Genomic DNA, 14988 nt, shown 5'->3' on the forward strand with positions numbered 1-14988 from the left:
GTCCTAAAGGATGTTTCCCATATGACACATCTAGTGCACTCATGCATTCTGAGAACCTGAACATTATGTGCTTCTTGTCTGTTGTTTTTGAACTCATGTATGCATTGTTGAAAAACTAAATGTAAGAGTTAACAGAATTCTATCTTAACTTTTCCAGGGTGCTGTATTCCATTTTGATCTTCACTGTTGTGATACTGCGCTGCATTCAGTGTGAAGCAGTAGATATCCCGCTTTCCATCGCCCTGATTATAGGGTGGTGCAACTGCATTTATTTCGCCAGAGGATTCAGGATGCTGGGCCAGTTTTCAATCATGATACAAAAGGTGAGTGCCATGTTGCATGCCCTTCTTAGAACACAAAAACAAATCTGTGTGGGTTACAACCATTCTTCTAGACTGGTTCTGTGGAAGAGAAGGCTGCCACATTTAAACTTGGAAAGAGTGCTGTAAGTGGGATGTTACAAATGCTGCAAAATCATTAAACGTCTTGCAAATAAATGTGTGAGATAATTCTGTGTTTGATAAAATCCTATAGCAGAACATTCTTTTGAACCTAAAAACAAATGATTCATTGAACACCTTAAACTTTACATCTATGAAGGGATATTAGCAATAGTTAAAGATAAGCAGCAGTAGTTAGTTTAACAGGCAGTGTGCCATACTGGGCCTAGCTTCAGGAGGGGTGTTTGGGGTGTTAGCCCCCCCCCCCCGAAAAATTTATTCTGAAGTATATAGTTGGGTACAGGTGCTTTCAGCCCGGTAAGGTGAAGCATATCTGTCGGATTTCACCCTGGATTTTTACATACCCACAGTGATAAAAACTCTCTCTCTCTCTCTCTCTCTCTCTCCCTCTCTCTCCTCTCCCCATCCCCCGCCTTAAAACTTGTTTAGTTTGAAAACTATTGTGTTTTAAGAAGCTCTAACACTCCACTGTTTCCACTGTCTCTTAAGCCCCCACTCGTGGCCAGCTTCTCATCATTTATTTTAACAATGTAGGAGTGTATTGCAGTACCAGTGGCTGTCCATGTATTATGCTTGGCGTTCTCCAAGGCTGGAGTATATATAAGCCCGTTTTGTCCACTTTTAGGGCTAAAGTAACTATGGAAGTGTATGTTTTTGTAATTAGAACCATTATTACTTTTTTCTGGGTATGTGTTTTGTATGAACATGTCCCTCCCAAACATCCTCCGTATATTTCGCTTGATAAAACCCTATTTTGAGTACTTATTCCACCTTTTCCCACCCGCCCCAGTCCTTCTTACGTTTAATGCTAAGTAGTATACGGACATGTGCAGAGACCTCCGCCACCGAGGCGGAGATTTTCTCACAGAAGAGAGCCAGAGAACTCTGGCAGTGGGTTTATGAATTGCATAGTGGAGCACGTGAGTCGTGCTGCTGTTGTGCTACTTTATGTATAAGGCTCCCAGTTTTCAGTTTTTACTGAATTTTACAGATAAACACAGACAGAAAACAATGTGTTTTCTGTCTATATTTCATTTTAAAAGTGGAAAAAATACAGAAAATGTTGCTTCTTGTGGGTGACTCTCGGTGCTGGCTTTCATGCTTTCCAGGACAGCAGCTGAGCAGACGGACAGCATGGGCAGTAAAACAAGCATTGGCATAGCCAATAGGTCTCGCCTTTGGGACCTTATAAGTGTTTAGCCATGCAACAGTTGCATAACTAAACACTTATAAGGTCCCAAAAGCCAGACCTATTGACTATGCCAAGGGGCCGTGGGGCCGCGAAAGTGAAAGTGATCGCGATCAAACATCACAGCGGCCGTGCGGCTGCGAAAGTGAAAGTAATCGTGGTAAAACGCGGCGCGCGCGCCCGCGCACATGCACTGTAGCTCTAGGCTGGCCTGGTAGCACTTTTTGGAGCCCTCTCAATATGTCTCGCCAGACCAGCGCATGCGCTGGCTCAGGCGAGACCTAAAAAGTGTTTGAGATTCTCCTAAATATAGGCCTATGCTAACATATATGTATTGCTATATTTTTTATTGCTATATTGGGCTTCTTAACTTTGTAAAATGTGGCAGGCGTAAATGTATGAGTGCATGTTTATAAGTTAAATAAATGTGGAAATATACAATCTTATGACTCCATTTAGTCTTAAAACACAAAATAAATATGGACAAATACCAATAAGATGTCTAAAAAATAAATATGGCTAAATGCAGATGGAAATGTTAAAAAAATAAATACCATAAAACCGGGAGCCCTATTATTGTACTACAAAATGCAGTCTGTGAATCTGGCCCGTAATGATTAGCATACATATGTGAAAGGTATGAGCACAGAAAAGATGGGATTTAACATAGAATTCTTACATTCAGGTTCAACTAATCAGGATTTGCAGAGTATGCTCTAGTAAATTCCAAACGTGTCTGCAAAGAATTAACTTGGAAGTTCCAGATGTTCAGCAGTTATTCCAATGATGTAGTTGGGAGATGTCTCACATCCTGGATGTGTGTCACAGGTTCTGACTCGCAAAGTTGGCTATGCATAGGCGCTTTCTCACTCTTGTAGTACTCACAACTTACTACTGAATTCCAATAGTAATTTAGGAGCACTCCTGGCTTTATATTGGAGCAAGCAAGACAGAGAAAATACAGTCAAAGGGCCAGATGTATGTAACTAGCATTTTGCGATTCCCTAATTGCGAATCACAAGGATTCGCGAGTAAGAAAGTTGGCATATGGAATGACATTAATCCGCATGGAAAAATACTTTCCATCTGATGGAAAAAGGGGCAATCGAAATAAAGGCGCGTGTGCGCTTTTCCACTAACACTTCTCAACAAATGTTCATCTTAGCAGGAAATCTGAAAGCATACCAGTAGGGTAAAGAGACATACGCCTGCAAATCTTCGAAATTCTTTAATGTCCAACAAGCATATTTGAGGCTTTATTGAATTCTCCAGAGTCAGAAATGTCCCCCGTTCCTCGGCATCCTCTTATGCCTGCATAGATTTCCATGGGTTTTGTAGGTCTGGCCTACACTGCCTTTATCTGTCTTTGATGGCACACATTGATTTTATCATATATAGAGACAGAAATAGATGATGGAGGAAGACAAGACCACTTAGCGTTTTCCTGCCTAGTGACGCCCCAGAGACATCATTCAGTCTCTGTCATTTTACCTCATGTTATGCTCAGTGCTTAGTTTGCAAAAACCTAAGTGCCAAGGCTCTCGTCAGGAGGCCACTGCACCTTGTGCCACAAATTTCCCCTGCCAGTCCTGCCAATGATAACAGTAACAACACAACTACTAACCATGAAAGTCCTACATGTGTGACAATTCAGACTTTTTAAGGCCCCCAAAGCTACAAGAATGGCTTGGGTGGCAGGTAATATTCATTTTAACGTATATTGAGTTAATATCTAACTGTTGTTGTGGGCAGCTATAAATTAGCCAGACAGTGCCACCTTGTGGCAGGCTGTCACAGGCCCCGGGGCTGACAATTAAGTTCAGGTGCTGAGCACCAGAAACCACCGGCTCAGCTTAAGCACTGGTTATGCTTAGATGATATGCACACACAGATACTCGCTTTCACCCGAACCCTGTAACATGCATAGCTGCCTAGAGATTAGTACCAGATGGGGCAATCAAGCCCATCGTTTTGGCGCTGGCGCATTATCGTGCCTGATTTGACTGGGTGTGACATAGGGGCTAGATGTACGAATATCTGGCTGCTAAGTATTTTTGCAACTGGTAAAGATTTTTAATAACAACCTATGTACTAATAGTTGGATTCTTAAAAATCTAATTTGTGTCAGCAGACCAACATGTCTGATAGCAGTTAAATAAAGCAAACCTTTAATTTTAAATGCTGTCAGTTTTTATCAAAGGAAACAGAGCTACTTTTAAGAAGGATTTTTTTTTTAAGTTTGTCAAACAGTTGGTAGTGATTTCCTGGGCCACTTCATATTTTTCAACAATCGTTTTTAGGTCTCGCCTGACCCAGCGCTTGCGCTGGTCTGGTGAGACATTTTGTGAGGGCTCCAAGTGCAGTGCGCGGGGCTTTACCGCGATTACTTTCACTTTCGCGGCCGCTTTGATGTTTGATCGCGATTGCGATCACTTTCGCGGCCGCACTGCCGCTTTGATGTGACACTTCAATAGATTGCAGCAGTTAAAACAAGCATTGGCATAGCCAATAGGTCTCGCTTTTGGGACCTTATAAGTGTTTAGTTATGCAACTCTAGCATGGCTAAACACTTATAAGGTCCCAAAGGCGACACCTATTGGCTATGCCAATGCTTGTTTGTACATTTCCATTGGGGAAGGGAACCCACCCCCTTTGCGATTTGGTTACTGCCTCCTTTGAGGTGTTGGTAAAATATCAATGTTTTGCAAGCGGGTTTAGTTTAATTTAGGGTTACTGCCTTTCCAAGAGATCTTAGGAGTCTGAAAAGGATGGGACGTGATACTAAATATGACTAATTAAAATTGTGGGTATTCATTTGTAATATGACTGTTCTTCCTTTGTTTACAATAATTATTAGTCAAGGATCAGTAACACCTCTGTAGAACAAATTTCAAAAGTTCTTTTTATTCATATTTGATGTTTGAAGTATGTACAGAAAAAGGATAAAAATTTCGGCTTAGGTTATTTTGCATATTTTTGTACCATGAGGGACATCAAAATAGCGGTGGTGCCAGTAGAAAAACATTCAGGTGGCATTACGGTTGCAAAACATTTACCCATAGCATACTGATTCAGTATTTGTAAGGGACGCCAACAACACACCCCTTCCTAATACCAAATCGGTATCCATTTGTAAACACATTTAGCAATTCATAAACGCTTTTGTGAATGCTAAATGTGTTTAGTACATAGGAAAAAGGGTTTAACAGTCACAAACCCTCTGATTAAGGATTTGGATAGTTTGTGAACTCTAAAACCCTTTGTACATGTGGCCCTTTCTCTTGCAGTACTCCTGGCTTTATACATGAATTCTAGTGGTAATCTATAAGTGTTCTTGCCTTACTCTTTGAATTCAGGAGTAGGGCAGAAGTAACAATAAGAGGTATACCAAGACACAGCAAACTCATTCTAAAATACATAATAGTGGGTATTCACTCACACACAAAGATATTGATTAGTGAGTGGATTATCTTTTGTACACTGGGGGGGGGATGTATGACCTATTGTATACTGTGGAGGGGCATCCTTCCCCCACCAAGGTGTACCTCTAAATGGATGTGCCCCTAAACTATGTTCAAAAACCTATCTTGTCAGATGCTGTAGAGCAGCTGGATTCAGCCCTTTCTGGTACTAAACGGTTTTACATCAGAGGTAGATCTCCAATGGTTTTCGCCTTCCTGTAGTAAACATTGATACACAAATGAGATCTTCCACAACCCGATTCAGAGAATCCGGTTGTCTGGAAATTTGAATTCAACAGTGCATTTTTGAAAGTGAAAAATCTGCCAGTAAAACGGATAGTCCACATTTGCAAATTTAGAATTAGGGATGTGAAAGTGGGCTTTTTGTGAGGGACCTGCCAGGCAGCCCTGATAAATTGAGTGAATATGTACAAACTCTCAAATTGTGGAAGAGGGGGCGGACAATCCTTACATTGAACACAGAATAGCTAACAATCACGCAGAGTTGTGCGTCTATTTACAGTTTCTTAAGTTTGTTTTATGCGTATGAGTAATCCAGGAACTCTATCTCTACCATAGATTTCCTTATGTTCCTGGAATTCTTCGGGGCTTCCAAAAACTGAGAAATTCACTTCAAGGATGGTACTAATCCAAGAGGAGCAACAACATGGCTTTTCATTGTGGTCTTGTGAATAAGGACCCTATAATTGTCTGGCAAGACTAACTTTGAAATGTATCAGGAATTTGAATAAGAGTGTAATAAAATAGAAGTGATATATTTAAAGTATAGAAAATAGTATTTCTTGACAGCACAGTTAGAATTATAGAGATCTTGATTACACTGTAAATTGCTTTTTTTATGAACAGTCACGCGGAACTCTAATATAGAAATAATATCACTTTATGCCAGGTGTTTCCTACTTATAAGAAATACAATAATAGATATTACTGTTAAGCAAATCATTGGCACTTAGTGTATTAACTTTAGAGGAACGAAGAAAAGAGTCAACCCTGCTGGACGTGAAACTATAACTGCAGGATGCATATAAACATCTGAAGTGAGTGTTTCAAACACTGGACATTACTTATGATTCAATAAGAGGATAAAACAATATTCTTTAAAAAGAGAACTTTGACTATAGTCTTACCTGTAGTTATATAGAACATAAGCGTCAGCAAGTTAAGGACTCTTTAGTACTAAGACCGAATGCATAAATCAATCTAGAGTTTAAACCGCAGTGGGATGAAACCTTGTAAGTGAGATACAGGTAATAGTTTCAAAACCTTGCCAAGCTCTTGCAGCTCTTCCTCTTCTCAGATGAACGATGCCAGTACATCTGCATTGTTGGAATTATTTGTATACGGAATGTTTTATGCAAAATACTTTGCAAAGCACCAGTATTTGAAAAATATATGGAAAACCTTTCTTTTTTTTTAAAACAAGAAGCCAAGCTCAATCAATCAATCAATCAAACAGATTTCTATAGCACTGCTAATCACCCGTTAGGGTATCCAGGTGCTGAGAGCCATGCTGCTTGGGTGGAATCAGTTTACCAGCCAGGCCTTGAGTCCCTTTTTGAATTCCTGAAGAGTGGGTGAGGTCTGGAGGTAGAGGGGAAGGCCGTTCCAGGACTTCGCAGCGAGGTAGGAGAAGGGTGATCCTCAACTGTTGCTTGAGCAGATGAGAGGTGTGAGCGAAGTAGAGGGAGGCGGAGCATAGCTGACTGGAGGGCTGGTGGAAGCTCAGTTGGTGGTTGATGCATGCTGGTCCTTGATTGTGTAAGGTCTTGTAGGCTTGAGTGAGCATCTCTTATGGACGGGGTGTCAGTGGAGCTTCTTGAGGTGTGGGTCCATTTGGGGAGGTCGAGGGTGAGTCTGGCTGCTGAGCTCTGAGTGGTCTATAATCTGTTCAGGAGGCGTGTGGTGATTCCTCTGTCCATTGCGTTGCCGTAATCCAAGTGGCTAATTAAGAGGGTATAAGTGACGGTACATCTGGTGCTAACTTGAAGCAATTTAAAGACCTTCCGGAGTATGCAAAAACTGAGGAAGTAGGGGGAAAGACTGAGTTGATCTGGATTTTCCTGGTAAGTTTGCTAACCAGGACAATGCAGATGTGCCGGGCATCGCCTGTGGGAGTTGGTGGGAGTTCAGATGGCGACAATGGTCATGCACAGGCGGATGTTGGCCCCGTGGTGGACAGGTCATTGGATAGAGAGAGGATGAGTTGGGGGTCATCTGCGTAGGATATGATGTTCAGTCCGTGGGTTCTGATGATGTTGTCCAGGGGGGTGATGTAGGCATTGAACAGAGTAGGATTGAGGGGTGAACCTTGAGGGACACCACTCATGATGTTATTGGCTTTCGAAGTGAAAGGTGGTAGGCAGATTCTCTGGGTTTTTCCAGTGAAAAAGGATGAAATCCATTTTGAGGGCATCCTCCTAGATTAAGATCTAACTAAGCCTCTTGATCAGGGTGTGATGGGACACAGCGTTGAAGGCTGCTGAGAGGTCAAGGAGGATCAGGGCGGCCTCTCACTTGGTCTAGGAGGTTTCTGATGTCATCAGTGGCTGCAGTCAGGGCAGTTTTGGTGCTGTGGTTTGTATGGAATCTGGATTGGGATGAGTTCAGAAGATTGTTGTACTCCAGGTATTCTGTGAGTTGGTGTTTGATGGTCTTTTCGAGGACTTTGGCAAGGAAGGGGAGCAGAGAGATGGGCTGGTAGTTCTTGAGCTAGTTGAGGTCAGGGGATGGTTTCTTGATGAGGGCTTTGACTTCTGCATGTTTCCATGAGGTTGAACATGTTGTAGGGGTCCATGGGTGCTTCTGAGAGGACAAAGTGTATAATGGCTGTGGTGCTTTGACTGGTGAGCTGGTCCCAGGCAGTGCTTCATTGGTTAGAGTTTGCATCCGTGGGAGCCTCGAGGCTAACAATATCGAAGGCATTAGATTGGGGCTCGAAGTGTTTGTAAATGGTGGAGATCATGTCTTGTAAGACATTTGCGGGGTGTTGTAGAGTTCTTGGGATGCGGTGATGATGTTTTCAGTTACTGAAGGGCCTCGGTGGAGCTCGGGCTCAATTTCCTCGGACCTGTCTATTCTCGCCTCTGTGCCTATTCTAATCACGGGCCCCACGCTGCAACTCTGGGCAATAGCTTGCTTAGCCTCCACACCGGCCCCAACAGCGCTAAGGATGCCTGGCTTCACCCTGGGGGTGCCCAGGAGTGGACACTTCACAGGGAAAGCCAGGAGGGGTTCCACAGCGGTATGAGTATCAGCGCCAGGAAACCGCAAAAGGCGACACCGCAAGGAGGCCGTCTGGTAGCAGTGCGCTCTATAAGTACCTTGACATTTACATTTATGTATATTAAATGCTACTAGTGGGCCTGCAGCATTGACTCTGCCACCCACTTAAGTAGCCCTGTAAAGATGTCTTAGGCCTGCTATTGCAACCTGTGTTTGCAGATTTAAACTTCCATTTCAACCTGGGAAAATAAACATTTTTCCAGGCCCAAGCCTTCCTTTTTAATACATATGAGTCACCCACCCCAGGGTAGGCCCTGGACAACCCAGAACGCAGAATGCAGTGTATTTAAAAGGTTTGACATGAACGTCTTCATTTTACATGTCCTGGTAGTGAAAAACTCTTAAATTCCTTTTTCACTATTGCAAGTCCTATCTCTCCCATAGGATAACAATGGGTTTCCTTATAAGATTTAATAAGGGATAACTTTCAATTGGAAGCTGGTAGAAATATTGAGGTTGGTGTCATTGCAAATGTATTTATAAGCCCTCTTTAATGGTAAGGTTGGATTTTTGATAACAATTCCGCCAAGGCCACTTTAAAAAAAGTTGCCATTTTCCTGTCCCAGCCATTTGGTGTCTGCTGCCTGTATCCTGGGTCACATGACTAGGTGTAGCTGGTAGTCAGTCTTTCTGTATTGCTCCCAGACAGTGACACAAAGGGAAGCTTGGTGTTTGCAGGATGAGTCACCCTGAGATAATGAGGGGGAGGAGCTGTCACCTACCAAACTTCCACATCACAAAGGCCATACCTGAGCACAGTCACAAAGGGGGTTGACACTATTCTATTGTGATCCCAGACAATCTGGGGCAATCGCAGGAAGGCAAAAAATTCCAAGCACCTTGGGGCATAGAAACCTCTATAAGTTGATCCTACATCAAAGTGGGCACCACGTATAAATATTGGACTTCAGACCCCAACTCTTCAGTACACCTCTTGTCCTGTGGATTCTGAAAGGAAGGAGGACTGCTGTGCTGCTGAAAGAACTGCACTCTGCTGGACGGCTGCCCTGCTGTGCTGATCTGCTGCCCTCATTCCTGGACGAGAAGGACTGGGCCTGCATCTCTTAACTCAGGACCCCAGAGTGACTTCAATGGCTAGTTGGCTGGCAAACCTGATTAGAAGTGTCAGGGACAGACTAGGATTCCAAGAACCTTGAGCCCAGCATCTAGACTCTGCCATCTGAGAGTCCTGTCCTCCCAAGTGTTGCCAACCTGTCCTGGACCCTTGAAAGTGGGCCTGAAGATGCTCTGCCAGCCCATCTGTGGATTCAGCAGAACTAACGCATCTCCCGCAGAAACTGCACACCACCTCTGCTGCTCGATACATCACCCTTGGAAACAACGCATCGCCTCAGGTATGTGAACTTCCCTGATGCAAGGACCTCACATCACCCATTGCAGCCCATCGTAATCACCACTGTGCAATGCATCTCCACACAAGGACTTCATCTCACCTGACGCAGCCACCAGAACGCCCGCTGGGCAATTCATCGCCATACAAGGACATTACATCACACTTTGCAGCTCCCCAGAACCGCCGCTGCACGACACATCTCCTCCTCCAGAACTCGCATCTCCTCTGCTGCGGAACGCATCTTCAACCTGGGATTATGCATCTCTTTGCAACCAGGATTGTGGTGCTTGGTATTTTTTGGGCTTTTTTCACTGAAATCGTTCAACTTGCATATCGCCAGTTCCACAGATTGGATTTTTTTTGTTGTGGCCTTGATTTACTTATTACATTTTTATCTAGTTTTCTAAATTGATGTGGGAATTCTTTTGTGCAGTGTTGTTAATTTATTACTGATTAATGCTGCATAAATACTCTACACATTGCCTCTAAGTTAAGCCTGACTGCTCTGTGTCAATCTACCAAAGTGTTGAGCAGAGGTTAATTTGGGGTTTGCTTGTGACTTCACCTTGACATGGATTGTGGTTGCTGCTTAAGCATCGTTCCCCCCCCCACCACTAACACAATTTCTTACAAGTGACTGCAGATTTTTACATTAAAAAAAAGGTAGATTGAAGCTAGAAGTAAAGAGTCTTAGCCTGGACCTAGAGTCAAGTCCATTATCAAGCTTTGCTGTGGGAATTGATGGTGATAGCTTGGAAATTTATAGACAGTTTAACCCTTAATTTACAACAGAGATCTCCAATTCCACGCCAACTCTCTCCCTCGATCGACAAATCTTTGCCACTATGTTAGAATGGAGCACAGATCAAAATTCATCATCTTACAGCAGTTAAGAGTTCAGTCAATGATGAGAGGTTTGGTAAAGTTTTAAAAGCTTTATTTATCCTTAAGGGGTTAGCAATAGTTTTTGTGTTTTATTCAGATTAATCTGATATATCCAGTTACAGAAATGTCAAGAAAAATTTGGTTAGCGGGAGCTTGGAAAATAAAAAAATGTTCCATAAAGGAAACAGTCCCTAGCTTAATCTAAAAGAACCTAACCTGGAATGAAACCTATTAAGATTTTTTTGGGGAAAAGAGCAAGGGTGTTAGAGCATCAAGCTAATAGTTGCAAGACATCAAACTCCTCATTAAGAACAGTTCTGGTAAACTCTTCAGAGTGTAATGATTGCGAATGTTCTGCAGGAACGCCTGGAACCTTGGAGAAAGTCCACAGTCGTCCCCCACGATCCTCCGACTCTATCAAACACTAGAGTACGAAGGACACGCTGGGGAAAACAGGGAAACAAAACAAGGATAGATGGGGAAACACAGGCAGGTCTTGAAGGATGATTCTGGCAGCCGAGACAGCAGACAGGTGTTTGTTCTTATTAGGAAGGAATAAACGAGCCTCTCCACTGTAATACAAAGGCAGGTAAATGAATACAACTACAGCATTACCCTGCAACTATCTCTTACTTCATTCCCATCCACACACCTACCGGCTATTAGGGTCAGCCTCCTGGATATGGCCTACAGGAATAAGTAGGTATACCTCTGTAGGACCCCCTTATGATCGGTTCTCAGAGGAGGACTCAGATGTACAATGTGTAAGTCACTTTTTAGTCTGAGAACGATAAAGATAGGCAATATAAAAGAGGTAAAGGTGTGATTCCTCATATACGTATACAAAGTGTAGGAAGGTCTCGTACCGTGACTTTAAAGTGGGTAGATGGAAAACCTAAACGTCTGCTCAATGGTCCTCGCAACAATCACCCTAGACAGCCTGATGCGGGAGTAAGAAAACATAGGGTAGGGACAAGTAGTGGATGCGCCAAGGAGGCTCGTGATGCGAGAAAGGGTGTGAGGACACCGGGTCTGACTCCAACTAAGGCACAGGACGTGGAGTCACTCCAACAGGAGACATAAACACAATACAAGCCTGGGTCTGGAATAACAGGCTGACACACAACATGACACAACACAAGCCTTATAAGCAAGGGTCGAGCCTAACAGGCTTACATATAACATAACACGACTTTAGCCGAAGGGAATCAACAATTGTCGGCTAACGAGAAATAGCAAACAGCCCACCTCAACCTCCGAGGAAAGGAGAGACGGGTGACGGGATAACCCCGCACAACTGATTAACAGTTAGACCTTACTTGGGAAGGCAAAAATATGCTGGGACGCCGTGGTGGAAGATGCGTCCACAAGCTTGGCCGCTCAGAATGGAAGGAGCGCCTCTACGATACGCCAGCGGGGATGGCTGGAGTAATCCCGGAGCCGGGACGCGTCCGAAGCAACTCGTCCACGGCTTCACACTGGCAAACAGGAAATACAGGAAACCGGAAGTCAGGCAACAAAGAGAAAGACGGAACTGGGGCTCAGAGCTAGAACGCGAAGCGGCGTCTGTACGCCCTTCGACGTTTAAATACCCACTGCACCCAAGGGCTGGACCGTGAAGCATGACACAGAGTTCCCCACAGTTGCATTAGTAACCGTTAATCTGAGTTAAAAGGAAATGAATCACAGCAGTAGCGATGATTTAGCATAAAGATAGAAAGACTCCTCACAGGGGTAAGAAAACAAGAAATCACTGTTAGCAGTAGCTTACAGTAATCCAGGATAGCACAACAAGGTGCTAAAGTGCATGGCAGGGTAGGTGTGCATAGAATGCATTCACTTTCTAGCTAGGAACACGTACTATATAGAAAGCACATACATATGTTGCAAAAACGGGTGCTCAAGTAATTTCAAGCCAATGCAGAAGGATCTTCCGATGATCCGTTGCCTCTTCTCTCAGTTCCCACCGAAAGCATCTGAGTTGACATAAAGTTACCTGGTGACTGCTTCATGCTTTACACTGTAGATTCTTTTGGAGAAGGGTCTCACAAGAACCTTCAATAAGCCTATTCTGTTAGTTATTCAAAGTCCCACGTTTTCTATTCGCAATGTCCTGGTTCGATCATATGAAACGTTTTCTTCAACAAGTCTTAATGCTATTAAACATTTGTATTTATTACAGTACATTAGCAGTTATCTTGATTTAATACGATTAAATCATATGGTGTGAGGAAAGAAAGAAATACATTTTCCTGAAACTGCACATTTTCTGACAATGGCACGTACTACAGTTAAATACTAGAATAAATCAGTAGTTCCCAAAGGAATTGTTTTATTAAAGGGAATGAGAAGCGAGAGAAATAAGGAGAAGGAAAGTAAAAATGAGGCCTAGTCGTGTAAGGACGATGAAAAGGGGAGCTTTCTGCCGAATAAAAATCTGCACGTTTGTTTTTATATATTTAAGAAATGCACATATTCCTACTTTTGAAAAAAAAAATTAAGCATTCTCTATGTTATTGTTAAGGTACATTTTAACATCTGTGTAAGGTTAAAATTGTCTAAAATGTTCAGCTTTATCAATGGGCTGACTCACTAGAATCCCTACCCACAAGGACTAATTGGCCACTGACATTGTTATGGTCTGGCTTGACAAAGCAGCGGTTGCCAGACAGCACTGTCAGAATCACCAGGAGAAGAGATATGGCTCTGCCACATGTTCGGAGCCAGGAGCACATGTTTTGATTAAGCAGATGTTGTTCCACACAAAAAAGTGCTTACTTTCCATACAGGTGTGAGCATAATATTTATTTATCCAAGTGCCTGAACTTGAACTTTTAGGGGCACCCATTAGACACTGTAATGTTGTTAAAGTGTTGTAGAAAAATCAGGTAATTCATGGTCTTTTTCTCTGGCAGCAGCTCAGAGAGGAGGAGGACAGTCACTGCCTTACATTTAGGTCTGGCTGGACCGTGCAATTGTCCATTGACCTTTTAACCTACACCAATAATATTTCACAGTTATTTACTTCCATACAAATACATATCCATTCCCATACTATCTACTAGCAATGCTTCACATTACCATACATTCAATTAAAGGCAAACCTATTGGCATTGCTAATGCTTGTATTATGATTCATGGATACAGTCCTGTGCAGAGTGAAGTGTGTACCTTTTAGACAGTTCAGTGTCTTAGGGACAGAGGCACAAGTCTGCCCTGCACCTACCCACCCATTCATGGTGCTGACCCTGAAAGCACCAAGGGGTGCAGAATGAAGCTATGCACCCTTCTTTTACTAACTCCTGTTGCTGTAGATAAGTTGCAGACAGCATACACAGGGCTGGACTGGCCGTAGCGGGCACCCAGCTCTTTCCCGGTAGGCCGGAAGGGTGGATGCCGGTTTTGTACCTGTGGGGGTCCATCTTTTTTGTGGGGGCCGGTTTTGCATCGGTGCTGCAAAATGAGCCCCATGCAACCAAAGTGCAGCAGCGGTGTTCCCGCCACACCCCTCACTCCCTCTGGGGCGGTCGGACGTAATTGCCAGGGCTGGTTTGCGATCCCAGTCCGGCCCTGAGTATACACTCTGAATCAGTGAGAAATGCTTCCCCCTCCGTGTTTTCACCATTATCCACATGTACCAACTCACAGACCACATGCATTCAGTGAATCGCACGACCATTAAACCTGACACAAACACACAATCTCACCCATCAATTACCAAGCCCTTTAACTCATATGAATGCATGGCCAATTGTTTTATCTTTCCTTGGTGATGTCTCTGTACTGGGAAATGTTTTGAGTGCACATGCTCAAGTGGAATGCACTTTTCAGGAATTCTTGCTTGTAAGTGGCCTCTGAAGATCATTGATTGTTTGACAGAATACAACTAATCTATTTTTTTATTTTCCTATTTTCTATAGATCATCTTTGCTGATCTTTTGCAGTGGTGTACTTTAGTATTTATATGCGTCGTTGGTTTTGCGTCTGGTAAGTGTTATGTTCAATTCAAAATGTATTTTGTTGGTCCCGAATAAAATTCCAAACTAATGTAACGAAACAATTTTAAGAAATAAAAAAAACAGCAAAAAAAAATATTCAACTGAAAGGTTCCTCTCGTTTACCATCGTGATGACGTGTAATCCACTGAATGGATGTTTTCTAAAAGATTATTGGTGCCATTGGCTAACATATTTCAAGGTCGTTAGCGTGGTGCTCAGCTCATCAATTTAAAAAGACTTGCGGTTTCAGCATAGAGTTGTGCAATGCGGCACAACGCTTCTAATCTAGGCTTTTGTATTTATCCCATTGCTTTTTACCCCCAGGTTCTTCAAATCC

The 14988-nt window shown here is 43.0% G+C and overlaps 1 protein-coding gene across 1 annotated transcript in view; it reads left to right on the forward strand.

Annotated features, from left to right (window-relative positions):
• The window catches only part of LOC146785832 (transient receptor potential cation channel subfamily V member 6-like), a 304076-nt gene that overhangs the window by 256887 nt on the left and 32201 nt on the right, over nucleotides 1-14988 (forward strand). The window contains exons 14-15 of the mRNA XM_085635166.1: nucleotides 158-323; nucleotides 14574-14640. Of these exons, the coding sequence (XP_085491292.1) occupies nucleotides 158-323; nucleotides 14574-14640 (233 nt within the window). The remainder of the gene's footprint in view (nucleotides 1-157; nucleotides 324-14573; nucleotides 14641-14988) is intronic.

This window comes from Triturus cristatus, chromosome 11, assembly GCF_964204655.1.
Source record: "Triturus cristatus chromosome 11, aTriCri1.1, whole genome shotgun sequence".
NCBI classification, from domain to species: Eukaryota; Metazoa; Chordata; class Amphibia; order Caudata; family Salamandridae; genus Triturus; species Triturus cristatus.